General features: G+C 39.2%; 1 protein-coding gene across 1 annotated transcript in view; it reads left to right on the forward strand.

The window, feature by feature from the left end:
* Positions 1 to 24,361, forward strand: part of rab28 (RAB28, member RAS oncogene family) — a 137,116-nt gene that overhangs the window by 25,151 nt on the left and 87,604 nt on the right. Inside the window, exon 4 of the mRNA XM_060831869.1 lies at positions 10,179 to 10,308. Within this exon, the coding sequence (XP_060687852.1) occupies positions 10,179 to 10,308 (130 nt within the window). The remainder of the gene's footprint in view (positions 1 to 10,178; positions 10,309 to 24,361) is intronic.

Consider the following 24,361-nt stretch of genomic DNA (forward strand, 5'->3'; position numbering starts at 1 on the left):
CTAGAGCAGTGTTTTTAGAGCAGTAAGACTGCTATTTTCTGGGTTTGTCAAGTGTTCAGGTGCCTTTAGTAGAGTGATATGCTCTTCCTGTTGGATGTTGGGGATTAGGGAGAGTTTCTATGTTACTGATGATAATGTCTGCAGGAAAAGTGTTTGGTTGCATATCCTATGGATCACATTGACCATTTGCAGTGGCAGTTAGAGGCAATGAGGAATTTACAGGAGCTTGGGGATGTGATGGATGGTAGTTGCAGGGAGGGGGATCAACCAAAGATATAGTCAGTTAGTTGGATGACCTCCAGGAAAGGTAGGAGAGGGAGGCAGATTGTGCAGGAGTCTCCTGTGGCTATCCCCATCTCAAGCAAGTATGCTATTTCGGAAAATATATATGTCTCAGGAGTACATAACACCGATAGCCAGGTTTCTAGTACGGAGACTGGCTCGAATGTAAAGTGTGTCAGGTTCCAAGCAATCGATTGTGATAGGAGATTGTAGTCAGAGGCACAGTCAGATGATTCTGCGACCGAAAGTAAGTCATCAGAACAGTGTGCTGCCTCCCTGATGTCAGGATAAAAAATATTTTGAGAGGGTGCAGAATATTCGCAAAGAGGAGAGGGACCAGTTGGAGGTCATTGTACACATTGGAACTAATGACATAGGAAGAGAAAAGGACGCGATTCTGAGGAGACAATACAGGGAATTAGGTAGGAATTTAAAAAGGAGGTCCTCAAGGATGGTAATATGTGATTACATCCAGTGCCACAAGCTAGTGAGGGTAGGAATAGGAGGATAGAGCAGATGTATGCATATTTGAGGAGCTGATGTATGGGAGAAGGGTTCATGTTTTAGGATCATTGGAATCTCTTCTGGGGTAGAAGTGACCTGCACAGGAAGAATGGATTGCACCTGAATTGGAAGGGGACTAATATACTGGCAGGGAGATTTGCTGTAGCTGCTCAGGACGATTTAAGCCAGTAAGGAGGGGTGGGTGGGACCCAGGGAAATAGTGAGGAAAGAAATCAGTCTGAGACTGGTACTGTTGGGAAAAGGAGTAAATTAAACAGAGCAGGCAAGAGCAAAGTAAAGAACAAGGTAGGACTGATAAATTAAACTGCATTTATTTCAATGCAAGAGGCCCAACAGGAAAGACAGATGAACTCAGGGCATAGTTGGGAACGTGGGTTTGGGATATCATAGCAAATACAGAGACACGGCTCAGGGATGGACAGGGATGGCAGCTTAATTTTCAGGTTATAGATCCGGTAGGAAGGATTAAAAGGGGGTTTCAGAGAAGAAGGTGAATTATGTTTTTAGGGATAACATCATGGCTGTACTTTGGGAGAATATTCCTGGCAATGCATCCTGCGAACTTATTTGGGTGGAACTGAGAAATAAGAAAGGGATGATCACCTTATTGGGATTGTACTATCGATCCCCAAATAGTCAGTGGGAAATTGAGAAACACACTTTAAAGCAGATATCTATTATCTGTAAGAACAATAGAATGGCTATGATAGGGGATTTTCACGTTCCAAGCATAGCCTGGGGCTGCCATAGTGTTAAGGGCTTGGATGGAGAGGAATTTGTTAACTGTGTAAAGAAAATTTTCCGTGACATCGATGACTGTATCAGCGCTGTCTCTTGCTCCCACGAGAAGGTTGAACAGTTCATCCACTTTACTAACACCTTCCACCCTGACCTCAAATTTACCTGGACAGTCTCAGACTCCTCCCTCCCCTTCCTAGACCTCTCCATTTCTATCTCGGGCAACCGAATCAACACGGACATTTACTATAAACCGACTGACTCCCACAGCTACCTAGACTACACCTCCTCCCACCCTGCCCCCTGTAAAAATGCCATCCCATATTCCCAATTCCTTCGTCTCTGCCGCATCTGCTCCCAGGAGGACCAGTTCCAATACCGAACAACCCAGATAGCCTACCGCAATATCCACCCAGACGTGGTCGACGATGCTCTCCACCGCATCTCCTCCACTTCCCGCTCCTCCGCCCTTGAGCCCCGCACCTCCAATCGCCACCAGGACAGAACCCCACTGGTCCTCACCTACCACCCCACTAACCTCCATGTACATCGTATCATCCGTTGTCATTTCTGCCACCTCCAAACGGACCCCACCACTAGAGATATAGTTCCCTCCCCTCCCCTATCAGCATTCCGAAAAGACCACTCCCTCCGTGACTCCCTCATCAGGTCCACACCCCCCACCAACCCAACCTCCACTCCTGGCACCTTCCCCTGCAACCGCAAGAAATGCAAAACTTGTGCCCACACCTCCTCCCTTACTTTCCTCCAAGGCCCCAAGGGATCCTTCTATATCCACCACAAATTCACCTGCACCTCCACACACATCATTTACTGCATCCGCCGCACCCAATGTGGCCTCCTCTATATTGGGGAGACAGGCCGCCTACTTGCGGAACGTCTCAGAGAACACCTCTGGGACACCCGGACCAACCAGCCCAACCACCCTGTGGTTCAACACTTCAACTCCCCCTCCCACTCCACCAAGGACATGCAGGTCCTTGGACTCCTCCATCGCCAGACCGTAGCCACACGACGGCTGGAGGAAGAGCGCCTCATCTTCTGCCTAGGAACCCTCCAACCACGAGGGATGAAGTCAGATTTCTCCAATTTCCTCATTTCCCCTCCCCCCACCTTGTCTCAGTCCCAACCCTCGAACTCAGCACCACCTCCCTAACCTGCAATCTTCTTCCACCACCGCCCCCCACCCACTCCGGCCTATCACCCTCACCTTAACCTCCTTCCATCTGTCATGTTTCCAACGCCCCTCCCCCAAGTCCCTTCTCCCTACCTTTTATCTTAGCCTGCTTGGCACACTTTCCTTATTACTGAAGAAGGCCTCATGCCCGAAACGTCGATTCTCCTACTCCTTGGATGCTGCCTGACCTGCTGTGCTTTTCCAGCAACAAATTTTCAGCTCTGATCTCCAGCATCTGCAGTCGTCACCTTGTACCAGAGAAGGTGCTAAACTTGACCCACACTTAGGAAATAAGGCAGGGCAGGTGACCAAGGTGTCAGTGGGGGAGAACTTTGGGGCCAGTGGCCATAATTCCTTTAGTTTTAAAATAGTGATGGAAAAGGATAGACCAGATCTAAAAGTTGAAGTTCTAAATTGGGGAAAGGCTAATTTTGATGCTATAAGGCAAGAACTTTCAAAAGTTGATGGTGGGGGGTGGGTTGCAGATGTTCACAGTCAAAAGGACAGCTGGAAAATGGGAAGCCTTCAGAAATGAGATAACAAGAGTCTGAAGAAACTGTATTCCTGTTAGGGTGAAGGGCAAAGCTGATCGGTGTAGTGAATGCTGGAAATTGAGGTTTTGATTAAGAAAAAGAAGGAATCATATGTCAGGTATAGACAGAAGTGATTGAGTGATTCTGTAAAATAAGCAGTAGGAGTATACTTAAGAGGGAAACCAGAAGGGCAAAAAGGGGACATGAGACAGCTCTGGCAAATAGGGTTAAGCAAATCCAAAGGGATTCTACAAATACATTAAAGACATAGGGTAACTAGAAAGAGAATAAGGCCTCTTAAAGATCAGCAAAGCTGCCTATGGGTGGAAGTGCAGGAGGTGGAGAACATACTAAATAAGTATTTTGCATTAGTGTTTATGTGGAGAAGTATATTCAAGATATAGAACGTGGGGGAATAAATAGCAACATCTTGAAAAGTGTCCACATTACAGAAGAGGAGAAGATGCTGGTTGTCTTAAAACATGTGCAGTTGCATCTTCAAACACCTGCCTGACAAATCGCTGCTTACAGACTCTTGATTGCTGGAGTTAGCTGGTAGTGATAACCCAATTTCATGTAAATTCACATTCGGATAGTTAAATTCATTTAAGTTCTTTTATTAGAAGAAACATTTTTTTTATAATTGGGACTGTTCAGTTTCAAAGTGACCTGCAAGTGTCGATTCAATGTTTTATTTCTTGCCAATACAAAAAGCAGGCAGCTGGTTTATTTATTGATGGTTCATTGTTTGAATGGTTAACAACAATGCAGCTCTACATTCTTTGGGATTTTTAGCCCCTACCTCATAAAATTTACAGAGAATGAGTCTTTATTTAAATGAGTCAAGATTAGAGAGGTGCTGGAAAAGCACAGCAGGTCAGGCAGCATCCAAAGAGCAGGAAAATTGACGTTTCGGGCAAAAGCCCTTCATTAGGAAACATTGATTGTCCTGCTCCTCAAATGTTGCCTGATCTGCTGTGCTTTTCCAGCACCACTCTAATCTTGACTCTAATCTCAAGCATCTGCAGTACTCACACCCACCTACTTTATTTAAATGAGTTGAGTTGATATTTGTGGAGAAATATCAACATGTATCCTTTCAGCTATTCAACTCTTGACCTAAAAAGCATAATTCTAGAAATAGTCAAAGGTCAGGCAACGTATGTGGAGAGAGAAGCTGAGTTACCATTTGTATCAGTGATCTTTTGTCAAAACCAGACCAGCATTAAATGGGAAATGGGAGCAGGGTAATGCTGGTAATGATTTTGCGTTGCTATTTACTCTTCTTTGTGATCCATGTTTTGCTTCTTTATTTGTCCCATTCCCACTTCTGCCTAGCATAACATTTGGTTTGCCATTTTAATCAGCTCTGCCTTCCATCCTAACACAGTCCTTCCTCTTTGTTCTTTCCTGTTTCCTGTTTGGAGGTGAGCTATAGCATGTGAGTGGCTTCCTATTGTTAACCACAGGCTCTTCAAGCACTATTCTTGGCTCACAGTTAGAAGGTAAAGCAGTTTTCTGTCAAACCCTATACTGAAGCACTGTTTATAAGTTTATTGTTGCAGTTTCCTTGGCAACAGGTTTTCAAGGGTTTAAAAATGGATGTTCAAATATACAAATTTTGTGAATTTTGATGTGTTTGACATTTTCTTTCTGAACTTAAGTGGGCAGCTTTCAAAACACAGTCATGACAACTTCTGGAATGTACTCTTTTCATGGATAAAATGATCCTGCTCAACAAAGGCAGTTTAAAAAAAATCTCAGATCAATTCATATTCTTAAAGAACAAAGAAAAAGACAGGAATGGTATTTCTAAGCGTTATTCAAAATTTATTTTATTTTATCCACTTGAGTTGAAGTCTTCCTGTTGAAATTAGTACGAATTATATCATAAGTGAACTGGTTAACTGCTTGCTTGACAAATTTGCTTTAAAATGTTAATCTCATAAACCAGGCCTTTAATGGTACAGTGTTGGTTTTGAAGACTGTCAAGTGAGGTCTGACAGAGGATTAAGATAGTCCACTATTTAACATTGTCAAACAGGGCTTTCTGCTAATTTCTCCTGGATTGTTATTTAAATCTTGTGTAGATCTTGTGGCAAGTATTGACACTGTCTTAAAGGGTTTGGAGAGTTGGATTTAGCTGTGAAAGTGATCCAAGATATGTTAGCCAAAATAATCAAGCATAAGAAGGTACAAGAAAACCCTGATATTTTTTTTTCTTGTCATTTTGGCAGTGTAAAACTAAAAGACCCAAATCCTCTGGGGAAAAATATACATTTCTTGTGCAGTACATACTGGAGCTTCGAAATCACTTCTTCCCTTAATGTAATGCTGAATATTGCAAAATGTCTGTTTTATAGAGGCATGATTGCTGTTGAGCATTAATGAATTTCAGTGATGGAAAATGGCACGTTAAATGTTAGTGTGCTGTCAAAACATTGAAGTATATGTGTCTGTTTTGAGGCTTGTGTTTCCTCTGCTTACCAGGAGTGACAGAACATTGAGTGGTCCTAAAATATATGTGATTTTGGCATAAGGGGGAAGAAACAAAAAAAATGTTCATCAGAAAAATCTGGATTATTATATAATAATTACAGTCTGGACACCAGTTATTTTACCCAGTTAATTCACATCTTTGTCCTTAATAAATAATGATGCTAATCATGTTTAGCTGCATCATTCTCATTTCTCTTTTATTTCCATGTCACTTAATCACATTTCTCACGCATTCTTGAGTGTTGATTTTGGTTATTGCTTCAATCGCTATTTCTGGCGGTCCATTCTACAGTCTGACGTCTCTCTGTTTTTGTTTTAATAAATGTATATCATGCTTTGTCTCCAAAATCTGTTAACCTCATCTGATATCTGTAATCCTTTGTTCTGAATGGTTCAATCCAAGGAAATAGATTGTTTGTTTCTATCATCTCTGGCGCAATGCTTTTTGACTTTGAATACCTCGATTGAATCACTATCGTCTCTTCGATGTAGCAAAATGTGCACTAATGTTTCAACTTTTTTTGGTGTTTGTTTTCTTTATAGTTATTGAAATCCTATGTAAATCTGAATTGCTGTCACTGTTTTAAGAATTCTTCCTGCACTGTGGAGACTTAAATTAGATGTAGTGCCTCACCTGTGATTTTAGTAAAAATTTGCTTGAATTCATGTCTTCATCTCCATTTAAAAAAATTCCATAGCTTTTGCCATAAATCCTGGTTATGGCCGTAACCAGTTGAGCTACTTTTAATAACTTGTGAACTGGTCTATCTAATTTCCCCTGCAATTCCATATCTTCCATCTTTGAGTAAAAATGCATTTAAATGCATTGAAGTCCTTCTGCCAAAGTTTACCAGTATTCTCTTACAATGTTACTTTGGCTTTCAGTGTGATTTACTATGCCTCCTAGTTTAGTACAACTCCGTCCAGGCCTGTGTGAAAATCATTAATGTCCTTGGTGATCAGAAATAGACCATTGTGGAACACAGTTAACCACTCTCCACTTTGCTCATTTTTATTCTTGCTTGTCTGTCTTTTCCCAGCTTATAACTTTTCAAATTTACTTTTTCCTGTGCTGTCTTAATTCTTGCTGTATGTTATTTGTGTACTTTGTATGTTTCGACCCTTTCTATTTAATCTTTGAGTGCCGTTATTTTTCCTGCTTTCTCCTTTCGTGATTTAGATGATTCCTTAACATTATAATTTTTGATTGAGAATAAAACATTAATTCGTATCATAATAGTCCATCATATCCATGGTCACATTTAGTAGTGTACAGGAAAAAAATGTTTAGATCCATATGTGGAGAAACAACGATCACAAAAATCCACCAAATTTTAGTGGGAAAGTTTAAGAAAATGTAAGCTTGATCAACAGATATAATAAAACAAAATGGTTCATCATGAATCAAGATGTTCAGTTCCCTCTTAAAATAATTAAAATAGAGAATTCACTGAGCAGAACAAACTTAGAATAATTTAAGTACTGTGAGTGCCTATCCAAGAGGCATTTAATTAATAATAACATTTTTAAAGTGCAAAGAAGTGTTCTATACTACTGTGCATCCCTAATTAAGCATAAATGGACAGTATATCCTTTGGAGACTTAAACATTGCAGCCCATTTATGAATTACAATATTTAACTGCCAGCATCTCTCACTGGTCCACTGGATAAAAATAGTACTGTATTAGTATGTTTTTTTTTGCCTTGTTTTTGACCAACTGGATGTTTTTAAACTACATTCACGAACAGTATCAGAAAAAAACCCTTCTTTATATGGAAGCTGGAAAGATGGTGTGTAATAGTTTTTATACAGTGGAAGACTAAACATTCGTTCATGATTATGACATAAAGTAGAATTTCTAAAATGGTGTGTGGCGTTATTTGTTTGTGCGATGGGGCAATAGTGGGTGAAGAAGAGGTGTTGGGTGCTGGATTTTAAGTTTAGGTGGTTGTCTGTGTCTGTTTGTAGGGTTGTATGTGAACATGCATTTGCACCCATACTTTTCATCTCCACCTTCATTGGGCTAGCCCACTCAAGTAGCGTGAGAGAGTATAACTCCCATTTCATTGCATTAAAGCACAATCAATTCTGTATCTAGGGATAACAATCTAGGAATTTTATTAATGCAGTGGACAGTATGTTTATTACAAAAGAATAGTGATTTAATAAGCATTGTCAATTGCTGAAAATGCTTTTTTTAAGAAAGACTGTGTCCAGTCTGTTTCTTAGTACAGTAAATTAGATTTTTTTACTGTACAACCTTTGAAAAAGACACTTCCCGGTGCTTCTTTCAGTAGAGAAAAGAATAATTTGAAGTGGTTCAAACTCTGATAATGCAAATTCAACATGTTTATTGTCATGTGAAGGTGTGTCAGTATTTATGCAATTTATTGCACAATTATCCAGTACAATTTAGTTTTGAAAATGGGGTATGAGAATAATTGACAAGAGCGAACACTTATTCCCCATATCTCCTCTTGAAATATGGTGGTAAGATGCCGTTTTGAAATGCTGCAGTCCCAGCTGGTGTAGTACACTTAGACTCTGTTTGGAAGGAAGTATTTTAAGAAGGGAGCAATGATTTTTAATACCATCATTACAGACTGTAAAAACATGAGTCATGCTCAATGTAACTTAGGCTGACAATTCTTTAATCCTTTGCATTGTTTTGACTGATTTCAGGTGAATTTCGTTTTTAAACCAGCACAAGCCAGTGAACATTCTAAACTATTGTACTTATTTTAACATTAAGATATAACCTTAAATCAACCAAGATACTTTTAAAAATAAAACTCCTTTATAAGTGGAAAGCACATCAGTTTACCTTTTAAGAATTCTAAAAAGAAGCATCAAATAATTCCACCTGCAATTGCAACTACATTCAATATTGAAGAATTTTCCTGATTGCTATACTTTAACTAGAGCTGGGTTATTGTTCTGAAGCTTCTAAGATTGATTGCTTGTGTAAATCACAAGAATATTTCTTTGTGGAGGTAACAAAATTAAATTTTTAATCTCTGATTTTTGTGTAAGTTATGGTATCTTGATTGTACTTAGCAGGCTGTACCTTTTTTTTTAGATGTATGTTCACTTAGAATGAAGCACTTTGTGATTCTCTAAAGGTATTGCCCAAATTATTAAGGTGCAGAAAGAGGCCATTCAGCCAATCGTGCCTGCACCGGTTGTTTACCGCATGCCAATGTCTTGCCCTTTCCTCATATCTTTGCAAAGCATTTCTGTGGAAGCAATCATCCAATGCCCACTTGAATGCCTCAATTGAATCTGCATTCACCACATTTCCAGGCAGTGCATTCCATGCCCTAACCTCTCACTATATGAAAGAGTTTTTTTCTTGCTTTGCACATCATTTTAAATATGCCCTCTTGTTCTTTTCTCTTTTATAAGCGGGAACAACTTCTCCCTAAATTATTATTAATATCATTGATACTGAACGGTAGCTCAGTGAATTTCATTGGAATATAATCACAACTCTTGAATATTCTTACATCTTAAATGATAATGTATTAGTGTGGAAAAAGGAGAAGACATTGTTGGATTCAGTATGGAGTATGTTAATATACACATAATTTTAATTCAATAAGATCTTCTCAGGTCAAGTAAGATGAGATTGAGTCTTTTTGGTCAGTACTAATCAACCACACAAAAGATATTAAATGCTAAAAAGCGTGTTTAAAGTAACATCATCTCCATTGTATCATGTGTCACAATGATTTATAAAGTCTGACCAAAATGGAAAGTTAATGCTAAAATTTAATTTTTCATGATGCTATGAATGGTATAATGATATTCTTATATTGTAATTAAGTTACAGTAAATATTCAGGATTTTTGAATGTGCATTAACATTGTGGATATGAAATGTGTGCCATTCTGCAGTGAATATCTTTCACTTTTTTCTCTTCAAATTTGAGGGGATGAAATTATTACTTTTAATTAATGATCCGTTAAAGAATCTGGAAGTTTACTGGTGAAAATTGAGACAGTAGAATAAAAAGGTCATATGTATATATTATTTCATTTGTTCATCTGTTGATCAGCAATGTCTGCATTATGCAATACAATATTGAACATTGTTTTAACAATTGTGATCATAATGCCTTTAAAATACTATGGTTAATCCCTTAAGAGTACTTTCTTTAAAAGTCTTTGACAGATCCCATGTTAATTATTGTTACTGTAATATATGTACATTTCAAAACCAATGTTGATTCTGTTGATAATTCTCAAGGAGAATTACCAAAAGCTGAAATTGATAAAATGGTCATGGTTTATCACTAAAGTAAACTTGTACAGGTCTAATTATTATATTTGTTTTCTTGCACTAGAGCTATTACTAATATTACTTTTGAAGTGTAGTTTCATTGTTTTCATTCTTCCTCAGGGTGTCCTATTGGTCTATGACATCACAAACTACCAGAGTTTTGAAAACCTTGAAGACTGGTTTGCCATAGTGAAGAAAGTAAATGAGGAATCTGAACAACAGCCTGTAGTTGCATTAGTTGGAAATAAAAGTAAGTAATTTATTAACTTGAAAAGCATTTTTTTAAATATTGTGAATAATATTCAAAGTTATTTTAAGACTATTCCACTAGGTATTGAGTAGTATTTGTTGCCTTTAAATACATAAAATTGATAGTTAGGAAAAGGCTTAAAAGGCTCATACATGCCTGTCTACCATCAACTCATGCCTCCCACTTAACTTATTCCTTAGAATTCCTTTCTTCCATGTTTCAAGAAGTTTTTTTTTGTGTACTCAACTTTCTGGATCAGTATCACTCCATCTCCCTTCTAACTGCCAACTGACCCTGAATTATTACCTTTTTGTGTACCTGGTATCTACAGTACAGCGGTGAAATAAAAACCTTTTCTTAATTTTACTGTAGATTAATATTTGTTTTTATGACCTATAACCCTTTATGTTTTCACATTAAATAGTTTGCATTCATATCCTAAATTAGTATTTGAATCATGTGTTCTGACTCAAAGATAGAAGACAGAAGGTGGTGGTGGAGGATTGTTTTTCAGACTGGAGACTTGTGACCAGTAGTGTGCCACAAGGATCATTGCTGATCCCTTGTTTTTTGTCATTTATATAAGGATTTAGATTTGAACATAAGAGGTACAGTTAATAAGTTTGCAGATGACACCAAAATTGGAGGTGTAGTGGACAGCAAAGAAGGTTACCTCAGATTACAACAGGGTCTTGATCAGATGGGCCAATAGGGCAATGAATGGCAGATGGAGTTTAGTTTAGATAAATGTGAGGTGTGCATTTTGGAAAGGCAAATCAGGATAGGACCTATACACTTAATGGTAAGCTCCTGGGGAGTGTTGCTGAATAAAGAGATCTTGGAGTGCAGGTTCATAGTTCCTTGAAAATAGAGTTGCAGATAAATAGGACAGTGAAGAAGGCATTTGGTATCCTTGCCTTCATTGGTCAGAGCATTGAGTATAGGAGTTGGGAGGTCGTGTTGCAGCTGTTGAGAACATTGCTGAGGTCAGTTTTAGAATACTGCATGCAATCCTGGTCTCCCTGTGATAGGAAGGATGTTGTGATACTTGAAAGGGTTCAGAAAAGATTTACAAGGATGTTGTCAGGATTGGAGGTTTTGACTAATAGTGAGAGGCTGTGTAGGCTGGAACTATAATCCCTGGAGTGTCAGAGGCTGAGGGGTGACCATACAAAGTTTTATTAAATCATGAAGAGCATAGCTAGTGTAAATAGACAGGTCTTTTCCCTGAGGTGGGAGAGTCCAAAACTAGAGGGCATAAGTTTAAGGTGAGAGGGGAAAGATTTAAAAGAGCTCTGATAAGCAACCTTTTCATGCAGAGGCTGTTGCAAGTATGGAATGAGCTGCCAGAGGAAGTGGTGGAGGCTGGTGCAATTACAACATTTAAAAGGCATCTGGATGGGTATTTGAATAGGAAGAGTTTAGCGGGACATGGGCCAAATACTGGCAAATAGGTGGGTTACTCTTCAGAGGGCTAGTGTGGACTGCTTGGGCTGATGGGCCTGTTTCCACATTGTAGGGAATCTAATCTAATCTAAAATAGGACAAACTGAGGTTAGGATATCGGGTTGGTATGGATGGGTTGGACTGAAGGGTGTGTTTCCGTGCTGTACATCTTTATGACTCCAATCCAAATGATTCAGTTGCTTACCAGTAACTTGATTCAGTAACTTGATTCTCGAAAATTAAAGTTCTCCTGATCAGTTTTCTATCACGTTTTCTAGCACATCATTTGTGGTACGGATAGCATATTCCAGATTTGGATTTATCTATCTGATGAAGTCTGAAATCTGATAATTACTTGGTAACTTCCTGAAAATTTTATATATACACAATGGATGCTCTAAACACTGTGACTGAATTTGCAACATAGAATTATTTCTTGTTACATACATGCTTATTATTGTCTGCTGTAAATCCATTAATTTACATTAATATCCAGAATAAAATCTACTGTTCTTTGTATTTGGCCTGTACGTTTTGTTTAATTTCTGTTCTTATCAATGTAAAGTAGTTTCATATTGACGGCGAGATACATTCTGATTTTTTAAAAACTCCCTATCTGCGTTGTGCATGGATACTTGAGAGACTGCTTTGGTTTTAGTATTTTCCCATTCAGTTTTTCTCTCTACCTGCAAAGGTTCATGTCTCTTGGTGCCTTGCCAAGTTGCCGTGTTTTACTTTTGGACTGAAAGAGACCAGCTTGTTAGTGCTGCTGTTGTAAGGGGAATATTCTCCTTGGGCAATCCTGAATGTTTGAGGATGACTTGCTTTCATTCAGATTTGATTGAACTTAGCAGACATTTCAAAACCAATGAACAGTCTACAACCCTGACCAGATGTGGGACAGATGGTGTTTGAGTGGTCAGATAAACTAGTTGTTTGGAAGTTTATGCGTTCTCTATGATGCATTGACTTCACCTCTGTCTGTTTCAAAGTCCCTATTACTGTCTTCCTGATTAAATTCTGTCCATTTCAAAATGATTAAAAGTTGGAACCCCCATGAATTGGTGGGGTTTACTTTGTTTCCACATGGTGACGTCAGTGCTGCAGCCCCAGCAGTAGTTCCTGTAACATAGTTGGCTTTCCTCAGGTGCTGGACTTATGCTTGAAATGTTGATTTTCCTGCAGCCGTGATGATGCCTGACCAGCTATGCATTTCCAGTACCACACTCTTCGACTTTCCTCGGGTGCAGGACATGATGAACTTTGTACATGCCATGTTGAGAGGCCCATATCATAACATAACTGAGTTTATGAACAGAAATGGCTTCCATCCCATTGATGTGCAAGTAATCTGTGATCACCAGTTGCACTTGTTAGAAATTTGTTTACAGTATCTTTTCAGCTGCTGTGATAGCTTCATCCTTGAAAACACTTGTGTTCCTGTTGCGTTTGAGGGACCAACTACTTGATAAATAGTTACTGAGGGTCAAAGGCTATACTTGCCAGCCATGGCTGATGGTTATGTAATCCCCTAACTGTAATGTAGATACAGTGTAGATACAATGCTTTCCATTTTTCGACCAGAGCCTTGGTAGAGCATATGACAGGCCTCATGAAACTGAGATTTCACTGCTTGGATCAATCTGGGGCACAACGTACAGTCCAGACAGAATGTGCTGCATAATCCCAATATGCTGTGCTTTGCACGGTTGGAGCTGGCAAAAGGGGGATATGATGGACATTGACGAGCTTAAAGCTTAGGAGAAGTATTTCAAGGAGGATCATGAGGACATTGAATGGGAGGAATGTCATCGTCCGCACGATAGAGCATAGAAGCATTAGATGTTTCAAGCCAGAGAGGACTTAATTGACACCGATATCAGTCGAAGACAGCTGGGTACAATGATCATTCATTGACTATAAAATGTTGGTACTGGACATGTGAGTAGCATGTTTCTATGCTGAGAGGCAAATGCAGCTTCTGATTGTTTGCTTGATTTCAGTTCACTTTTAATGTTGCTGAATAAAGATGAATGTTTTCATCTGCTTAAAGTCTTCCTTATATGTGATGGTCCCATATTGTACAATGATGAGATGCTTGGTTACAATGAGTTTCTGGGAATGATTAACAGTTACGTAGGTGGTTCTAAGAGGAAATGTAGCTAAGGACAAATAAGGTGTGTGGCCTCGTGCATAAACAGTGATTGGAATGGAAATGTGCAGTTCAATGTGCAAGATTGTGTCAACCATGCCACCTGTGTGTCAAGAGCAGTGTTAATTTGTGGCTGTTGTGCCACCATGTTGACAGTGAAAGGCAACTCTAGACTGCCAGTGCTTGACTGATTGCATGGCCTGAAATTGCAGTACGTCCCAGGAGTGATGAGTATTATTCCCTACAGTGAGTGAGAGAATTGGGCTAGCATCAGGCAAAGGGATTGCATAGGAGCATGGTACATTTTGTCAATTTCTGGTAAGATTCAACCAAATTCAATCAAAGTACAAAGACCGGTTTAAGACTGGTCAATACCTAAAATAACCTAGTTAGCATTGTGGAGGAAAAGTACTCTAGAGTTATTCAGCAGAACTTTGGATCAATGGGGCAGGTCAGAGACTGGGAATACTGCCAGATACAACTTCAACTAGCAGAGTATTTTCCCCTGGTTCCCCGTGCCTTCAGTTTTGCAAGACCTCCTTGATGCCACACTCAATCAAATGTGGCCTTGATGTCAAGGATAATCAGTCTTAGCTCACCCTTGGAATTCAGCTGTTTCGTCTACATTTGGACCAAGGCTATAATGAAGTCAGAAACTGCGTAACCCTGGCAAAACCAAACTGAGTGTCAGTGAGAGATTTTTGCTGAGAGTACTGCTTGGAACCATTACTGCTGACACCTCACTGATGATGAAATAGATTGTTAGGGTGGTAATTGGCTACATTGGATTTGTCTTGCTTTTTATTCTGTGGGTCTGGAGACACATGTAGGCCAGTCCAGATTTGGACTTCAGGGACATTAGTGAACCAGATTGTCATAAAAAAATCTACAAGAGTTTCATAGTACTTGTTCAATTTTTTTTATTGCAGATTTAAAAAAAATTTTTGAATGCACATATCATTGTTCAAAACCAGGTCCCTCAGAACATTACCAGGGTCTGTGGTTTACACAGTCTATTACAATTGATATTAATTTGATTGGCCTTTTGTTTATAGAATGCGTTTGATTTTCCTTCATTAATATAGATGCCATATTATCTAGCAGCGAGTTTGTACATCCCTGGACATTACGGGCAATTTAGCATGGCCAATCCACCTAACCTGCACACCTTTGGACTGTGGGCAGAAACCCAGGCAGAATGTGCAAACTCCACATAGACAGTCGCCTAAGGCTGAAATTGAACCCGGGTTGCTGGTGCTGTGAGGCAGCAGTGCTAAGCACTGAGCCCCTGTGCTGCCCTCTGAGCCACCGTGCGCCCCTATGTGAAAAAGGTGCAAATAAGGATGTCAATAGAAGAAAATGGATCTGATCTGCTAAGAGCAAAGTCAACAAGACTTGACGTATGGTAACTTGGCAAAGTTTGATCAACATAGCTGAGAATGGTTTAATCAAAAAGTAAATTTGGGTCAATCTGTAAATAAGCAGATTAAAAATTACTGTAAATGACAATATGAAGAAAAACATTCCAACTAGATAGGATGCAGTTATGAATTTCTTTGTAAGTTTAAAGCCTATTGTGTATATTTGAGCAAAAATTGAGTTTCTAAGATTTACATTTTTTATTCAACAAGTAGTCATTTTGAAGATATTTATATGGGAAAAATTAAGCATCATGAAACTGTTAAGATCTCTCTTTCTGGGATGGTGGAGTGGAGATGGTGTAGAGCGGGATGGGAAATGAGGAAAACATTTGTGCTGAAGTCAGTAGTTGTACCCAAAGCAGAACTTCAGCATTTGGAAACATGCCAAAGATTGCTAAACTAATTTGAGACAATACTCTTGCAAGTTGAGAGATTGCTTTCTAATTCAAAAATTTTGCTGTAGGTTTATACTTCAGTCAATAAATCTTATTTTATGTAAGATAATTTAGTACTATTATGTGGTATTTAGGGGATATCCAAGAGCTTTCTGTGCTGTGAAAGCTATTTTATAATGACACTTGATGAAGATTAAACCTGGAGTTGATAGCTGAGAGGAAATTTGTACAATTTAGAACTGGTGTATAGAAGTTGAATGGAAGTCAAAAGCTAATTTAAACTTTAGGCTATGACAAATAATTGGTGACTTATAATGTTCAGCTTTTCCTCTCTCCTTGCTTTCTTCCAATGTCAAAAATTAAAATTGTCTCTGAAATCTTTGCCAAGTTATTTTAAGCTACGTTGTATATTATAGAATGGAAGTCAGTACTTGCATTCTAGGGTCTGATTTGCTGCTTGACCTGCAGTTAACCTTTGACGTCACGCTACATCGTTTCGTCACCAAGCTGAAATTTTGCTTACTTAAGACAGAATTTATGGCCTTGAAAATGCCCCTTATGAGGAGAATGATGCAGTATGTATTACCTTGTATAATAACTCACTATTTTTAAAGAGAAAACAATTTAACAATGCCACAAGAAATCTACTGTTTCATTTATATGCAAACTTATCTTGTTTGTCAAAAGCTTATGGATATGGTTTAATGACAAACAAAGACAAAAATTTGGGGATGACAGAGTTAATTTGGATATATTATTTTAGATGCAGCTTGGGAAGCAAACATTTTATGGCATAACATTCAGCAAAGTTGATATTGTGAATAGGTAGCTATGCCAACAATTCATTGCATGGACAGGTCTTGTTTCATATTAAGAGAGGAGATGTTCCACACAAATACTTGACTTTGTCAGATGCAAGACATTGCTAATGCTGGTCCAGAAAACTTTCTGATGAACTTTCCCCAGACTTTATCATTTTAAATTATTAGCATGGTCAACTCCAAATTGCCTGAAATTTTTTGTTCACAACACATTTTTGATATCATCAATTGTACATGGATTAATTGATTTGGAAGCTCTAATAAAAAAATCTGATATGCGTAAATAGTTCAGCCAGTTTAAAGCCTTTGAATTTGCAAATTAATTTATATTGTAATCTATCTTTGTTTAATTGTATTTATTAATAATGTTTCATGTAAACTAATGTCCTTTGCTAGTGGGAAAGTTTACAAGAAGTTAATTGAATTAATAGAGATCATTTTTGATGTTTCCTGGTATTAAAAAAATATAGAGTAAAAAATGAGGTCTGCAGATGCTGGAGATCACAGCTGCAAATGTGTTGCTGGTCAAAGCACAGCAGGCCAGGCAGCATCTCAGGAATAGAGAATTCGACGTTTCGAGCATAAGCCCTTCATCAGGAATAAGAGAGAGAGAGAGCCAAGCAGGCTAAGATAAAGGGTAGGGAGGAGGGACTAGGGGGAGGGGCGATGGAGGTGGGATAGGTGGAAGGAGGTCAAGGTGAGGGTGATAGGCCGGAGTGGGGTGGGGGCGGAGAGGTCAGGAAGAGGATTGCAGGTTAGGAGGGCGGTCGACCAACCAACCCAATCACCCTGTGGCTCAACACTTTAACTCTCCCTCCCACTCCACCGAGGACATGCAGGTCCTTGGACTCCTCCACCGGCAGAACACAACAACACGACGGCTGGAGGAGGAGCGCCTCATCTTCCGCCTGGGAACCCTCCAACCACAAGGTATGAATTCAGATTTCTCCAGTTTCCTCATTTCCCCTCCCCCCACCTCGTCTCAGTCGGTTCCCTCAACTCAGCACCGCCCTCCTAACCTGCAATCCTCTTCCTGACCTCTCCGCCCCCACCCCACTCCGGCCTATCACCCTCACCTTGACCTCCTTCCACCTATCCCACCTCCATCGCCCCTCCCCCTAGTCCCTCCTCCCTACCCTTTATCTTAGCCTGCTTGGCTCTCTCTCTCTCTTATTCCTGATGAAGGGCTTATGCTCGAAACGTCGAATTCTCTATTCCTGAGATGCTGCCTGGCCTGCTGTGCTTTGACCAGCAACACATTTGCAGCAGTTAAAAAAATATAGGTTGTTCATAAAGAATAGTGTCTTTTAATGTCTGACCATTATATGTTGCTCTTCTAAAATAAGGTTATTTTGGAATGATAGCACATGAATTTTGTATGAAATTATTGATTATTTTGTTCTTCCAAGTGCCAGACTCAAGGCAATTAAATCATACATTGCTCAGGGCACCACTGTGATTTTAACAATTATCATGGTTGCATTTCAAACACTATTAACTATAGTATCTAAATAATAACAGGCCTGTAAACCCAAGATCTATGTAGTAAAGCTGCCATTCAATTAGAATTTGTGATATTGTGCAAAGTTGCTTATATCCAACATATATTTTACTCAATGGAATTACTTGAAGCTAAGTTTGCAAGAAAATGATAATGAGACTCCCGAAACTCTCTTTTTAAGAAAGCAAAGTTCCAGATTTAAGTTTGAACAGAAGCATTAATTGCCAAGGAATTGTGAAAGATTTTATTTTTAAATCAGCTTTGCAATTAATTTTTAATAACTAAAGGCTTAAGGATTTAGTGTCGTAGAGTCGTAGACACATGCAGCATGGAAACAGACCCTTCGGTTCAACTTGTTCATGCAGACCAGATATTCCAACCCAATCTAGTCCCACTTGCCAGCACCCAGCCCATATCCCTCCAAACTCTTCCTATTCATATACCCATCTAGATGCCTTTGAAATATTGCAATTGTAATTTGTTTTAATAATTTGTGAAATGTTACTTAGCAAGTCTGCATGATCATTTGTTCCGGGATATTTGTTGATATTATCTTGATGTTTAATTATTGTGTACTGTTGTAGAGTGGCGTTTTCTTGCAAATGAAGTTCCAAAATCAGCAATTTTTTTTTGGAAATGGCTGAAAAAAATAATGTTCAGCATTTATTAATTTTAACTCTTTTTGATAATACTTCAAATTTTGTGACACCATGATGTACCAACAGGAATGCAGAGTACTGGGCGAATGGTAAGATTCTTGGGAGATCAGATGAGCAGAGGGATCTTGGTGTCCATGTAATAGATCCCTGAAAGTTGCCACCCAGGTTGATAAGGTTGTTAAAGACCATACGATATCTTAGCTTTTATCAGTAGAGGGATTGAGTTTCGGAACTATGAAGTAATACTGCAGCTGTACAAAACTCTGGTGCGGTTGCACTTGGAGTATTACGCACAGTTCTGGTCACCTCATTGTAGAAAGGATATGGAAGTTTTGGAATGGATTCAGAGGAGATTTACTTGGATGTTGCCTGGCATGGAGGGAAAGTCTTATGAGGAAAGGCTGAGGGATTTGAGGCTGCTTTTGTTGGAGAGAAGAAGGCTGAGGTGACTTAATTGAGACATATAAAATAATCAGAGGGTTAGATAGGGTGGACAGTGAGAGCGTTTTTCCTTGGATGGTGATGTCTAGCATGAGGGGACATAGTTTTAAATTGAGGGATGATAGATATAGGACAGATATCAGAGATAGTTTATTTACTCAGAGAATAGTAGGGGCGTGGAACACACTGCCTACAATAATAGTAGACAGGCCAACTTTAAGGGCATTTAACTGGTCATTGGATAGACATTTGGATGAAAATGGAATAGTATATGTTAGATACCCTTCAGATTGGTTTCACAGGTTGGTGCAACATCAAGGGCTGAAGGGCCTGTGCAGTGCTGTAGTGTTCTATGATTAAATGGCAGGATAATCATAGAATCCCTACAATGTGGAAACAGGCCATTTGGCCCAACAAATCCACGCAGACCTACCGTGACATATCCTCACTCAATCCCCTACCCTATTACTTTACATTTGCCCTAATGTGCCTAACCTATTCATCCCTGAACACTATGATCAATTTTGCATGACCAATTCACCTAACCTGCACATCTTTGGACCGTGGGAGGAAACCCACGCAGGCACTGGGAGAATGTACAAACCCCACATAGATAGTCGCTTGAAGCTGGAATCGAAACCTGGTCCCTGGCTCTGTATGGCAGCAGAGCTAACCACTGAGCCACCATACTGTCCAATAGTAATAGTGCTGAGATTATTAAAGGATCTTATATCCTTATATGAGATAAGTATAAAATTCATTATTTCTCATTCATATTATTTGAAATAATTGTGTTTCACTCGGCAGTCAGTCATCTTTTAAAGTCATTCAATGTCCGTTAATGTCAGCCAGTTCAACATGGGACCCCCAAGGCAAAACGCTTAGCCTAGTTGGAGTCAGTGTCAGATTTCTTTGCTTTTCTCACCATCTGATTTGAAATCAGACTCCTTAAGTGTCAAACGAACTTTCTCAGTAGATTTATAGTAAACATAAATTAACCCAGGTTGCATGGGAGCTGTGTATGTTATAATTTATGACTCTGAAGTGGGTTTGGGGCTCTGGTTATCTGTAGCTTCTACGTAGGGGTATGAATTATCAGGCACCAATGTACTTCAGATGGATGAATGATTTCTGCTGCTGAGACGTGGAGATGCTAACCAGATCTACTCACAAATAAAGACTAATAACACTTATTTTTAAACAGTGTTCATGACAGATGAGTGCGAGGAGGAGAGTGGATAGAGTCTAATTAAGAATGTTGACTGTATGTGCTCTTTAGTTGTGATTGATTAGTACAGAAGTGCTATCTCTGCACACGGAAATGATGCTGTGATACATTGCTAGGTGAAAGGTTAAATCTCAAAGCATGTTTTAATTTGTATGCACTGCTGTTGGTAGTGATGCATTAGCCTCAAACTTTACCGTGATACCGTTTTCTAAAACTATTTCTGCAATCTATTTATAAACTTAGTATAGTGGAATACAATTAATCTCCCCAAGGACAGCAGTAGGAGGTAATATTTGTATGTTTTTCTTTTGCATATATGTATTTTAAAAGAAATATGGCCGATCCAGTAGTTAATAAATAACTCTATGGCACTTCATAAATCTTTAAACTTTTATTAATCATTATTCCACTGAAAAAATTAATTGGGATGCCTTTTGCGAACAGTAGCTGTGCTTTTCCATACCTTGAATTTTGGACCTTTTGCAGGATGTTTCTCATTTGTTGGCATACTTTTACCTTGACATACAAATTTACTGAAATAAATATTCTAGTGCCAACATTCAGTAAGAATTGTGCATTTTTGTGTGTGTGGAGGAGAATTTTTCATTTTCTCCTTTCAGGTGTTCATTTTTCACTTTCCTTGCCTGTTTTATGGTTGATTGATTTTAAAACTTACTTCTTTTAATCTGTCCATTTGGTCAACATTAAAATTAACATCCATGCTTTCTCAAGAAGCATTTCTTCACAACATCATATGTTAAAGGTATATTTCATTTTTTTTTGTTTACAAACAATTGTTTCTGTCATCTCCGAAAAGATGGTGATCTAGGGAGCTAGAATTAGATTTAAATTAATGCCTAAACTAAGGAAAGACAACTCTGGTTTCTGTTTCTGATTGTTGTGTGGTGCCGCTTTTGGCAAATTACTCCAGGATCAGGATTTACAGTAATGGTTCACTATCTTGCCAGAGTTAACACTTGATTAAGGTTCTGGAGATAAGCCTTACTCCTGAAAATGTATAAGTGAACACTTTGAGAGAAGTAGGGAGGGTAAAGACAATAAATTGAAGGGAAAATACTATTCTTGCTTTATTTGGGAAAAAGTAAACTCTAAGACTTACTGTTGTAAACTAATATTATTTTAGAAAAACTTAATTTTTGATATGGGAGCACTTTACAATTTTAAACATGGAACAATTTCCTATTTAATTTTATTGGAATTGGATCGTCCTATTTTATTTGAATTATAACAATGCATAAAGAGGCCATTTGGCTCATCGAGTCTGCACTGACACTCAGAACAGCATCCAGCCCAGACCCACCCTATTCTCGTAACCCACATTTACCATGGCTATTTCACCTATCCTGCATATCCCTGGACACTATGGATAATTTAGCATGGCCAATCCACCTCACTTGCACATCTTTGGACTGTGGGAGGAAATGAGGGTACCTGGTGGAAACGCACATAGACACTGGGAGAATGTGTAAATTCCACACAGACAGACACCCAGGGCTAAAATCAAACTCAAGACCCTGGCACTGTGAGGCAGCAGTGCTAACCACTGAGCCGCCATGCCGCCCTTCGTTGCTTTTAGTCTGAGCCCAAGTTCTGGTCACCTCCCTTTTTAATACTTCATCTGATTATAATCCTCTGACTTAGTCACTGACACCGTTCCAGTCCAAGCTTGAGGAACAGCACCTCTTCTTTTGCTTTGACACTTTATAACTTTTGTAATTTAATATTAAGTTAAACAATTTCATAGAATATGTACTGTCCCCTTTTTGTTGGACAGAAATTGTTTGTAATGATTCTGCTATTCACATTGACAGCTCCAATAGACCCATCTTTTATTTCTTTATTATTTCCTTCCCCACCCACTTTTGACCAATGTCATCATCCCTTTTGTTAACACTTAACCTGTACTACCTTTGGTCTTATTTCAGGCATTTCCTTCTGTTGTTTTGTTCCTTTCCTCAATTTCCTAGACTTGGTACTTGATTGCAACATATTGCAACATCTCTAAATTTTACAAGTTCTGAAGAAAGGTCATTGACCTGAAATGTTAATTTCATTCCTGTTGCAATAAGTGCTGCCCGACTTGTTGTTTATTTTCAGCATTTTCTGTTTTATTTAGGGTTTCCAGCAGTATTTGGCCTTTGTATATCATCTGTATTTGGATAATGCAGTCATTGACCATAAGACATAGGAGCAGAAATTAGGCTATTCAGTCCATCACGTCTGCTCTGCCCATTCAATCATGGCTGATACGTTTCTCAACGCCATTTCTTCCTGTAACCCTCATTCCCTTGATACTCAAGAAACTACCTATCTCAGTCTTAAATACACTCAATGACCTGGCCTTCACAGTCTTCTGTGGCAATGATTCCATAGATTCACCACTCTCTGGCTGAAGACATTCCTCCTTATCTCCGTTCTAAATGGTCTTCCCTTTATTCTAAGGCTGTTCCCTCGGGTCCGAGTCTGTCTTATCAATGGAAATATCCTCCCAACATCCACTGTGTCCAGGCCATTCAGTATTCTGTAAGTTTTAGTTAGGTCCCCACATATCCTTCTAAACTCCATCAAGTATATACCCAGAGTCCTCAAATGTTCCTCATATGCTAAGCTTTTAATTTCTGGAAACATTCTCATGAACCTTCGCTGAACACAGTCCAGGGTTCTTCCTGAGATATAGGGCCCAAAAATGCACACAGTGCTCCAAATGTGGTCTGACCAGAGCCTTATAGAGCTTCAGAAGTACTGCTTGCAGGTGTGTATTTTGCTTCAACTGTATTTTTTTTGTAAATATATTTATTAGCAATTTTTTTAACTTTACAAACATAAAATTATTGAAACAAATCACAAATATCCGTATAATAAAAAGAAAAAAACACAAATTACAATACAACTACTATCTACTGACTACCAACCTACTGTATAATACAAAGCAAACCCTAACACTGTACAAAGCAACACCAAAAAAAAGAAAAAAAACACAAAATACAGAACAGCTATGCTCGGTGCAAGGCTCCCAAACAAAGGAACGGGAGCGCTGTATACATACCCGTATTGACTCGGGAGACACCCTCCAGGGCCCAGGGCTTGACAAATCTAATCATCTTGGTTAAACAAACGCCCTAGTTAAGATAACTGATAAATCGATATCCAAATAATTCAGGTAGGGCTGCCATGTCTTATAAAAATGGTCTGTTGTGTGGTGCACCATGTTTGTGAAAAAGTCCAAGGGAATGTGCTCCATCATTAATTTCTGCCATCGCAGCAAGCCCGGTGGGTTCTCAGACACCCAGTTCATCAGAATATTCTCCCGTGCTCAGTGTGCAAGAATATTAAATAGTTTCTTCCCATGCCCGTCTAAAGACGGTAAATTCGGTAGACCTAAGAGGAGAGATATCGGGTCTACTTTGACTTCAGTCCGCAATAGCCTCCCTATCTCTCCCGCCACAGTGCTCCAATAAACACGGAGCCTGTGGCATGTCCAGAAGCAATGGGTAAGAGTACCTACACTTATTTTACATTTGGGGCTCACTGAAGATGCCCCTTTTTTAAACTTCGTCAGACGGTCTGGTGCCACTTGAGCCCTGTGCAGAACTTTTAACTGCGTAGAGCATGTCCTGTTACAGATTGCGATCTTTTGAGTATTCTCCCATATGTTCTCCCATGTTTCAGAAGAGATATCCACTCCCAGCTCTTGCTCCCAGACCTCACATAGCCGGTTAATATCCTGCCAGGCCCTACCACCCAGCAGGCGATAGAGAGTACTAACCGAAAGGGTGCTTGTGGAGCTTAGCAACAACCTCTCTGTATTGGGCTTATAGGGCTTAGTGAGAAGTGTAGTCTTCTTCTGGATGAAATCCCTAACCTGAAAAAAACGGAAAAAGTCTCTGCTGGGCAACCCGTATTTGCGGCTCACTTGCTCAAAAGACAACATAACCTCCCCCTCAAACAAGTCTCCCAAACTAGAAACT

This window comes from Hemiscyllium ocellatum, chromosome 1 (genome assembly GCF_020745735.1).
Source record: "Hemiscyllium ocellatum isolate sHemOce1 chromosome 1, sHemOce1.pat.X.cur, whole genome shotgun sequence".
NCBI lineage: Eukaryota > Metazoa > Chordata > Chondrichthyes > Orectolobiformes > Hemiscylliidae > Hemiscyllium > Hemiscyllium ocellatum.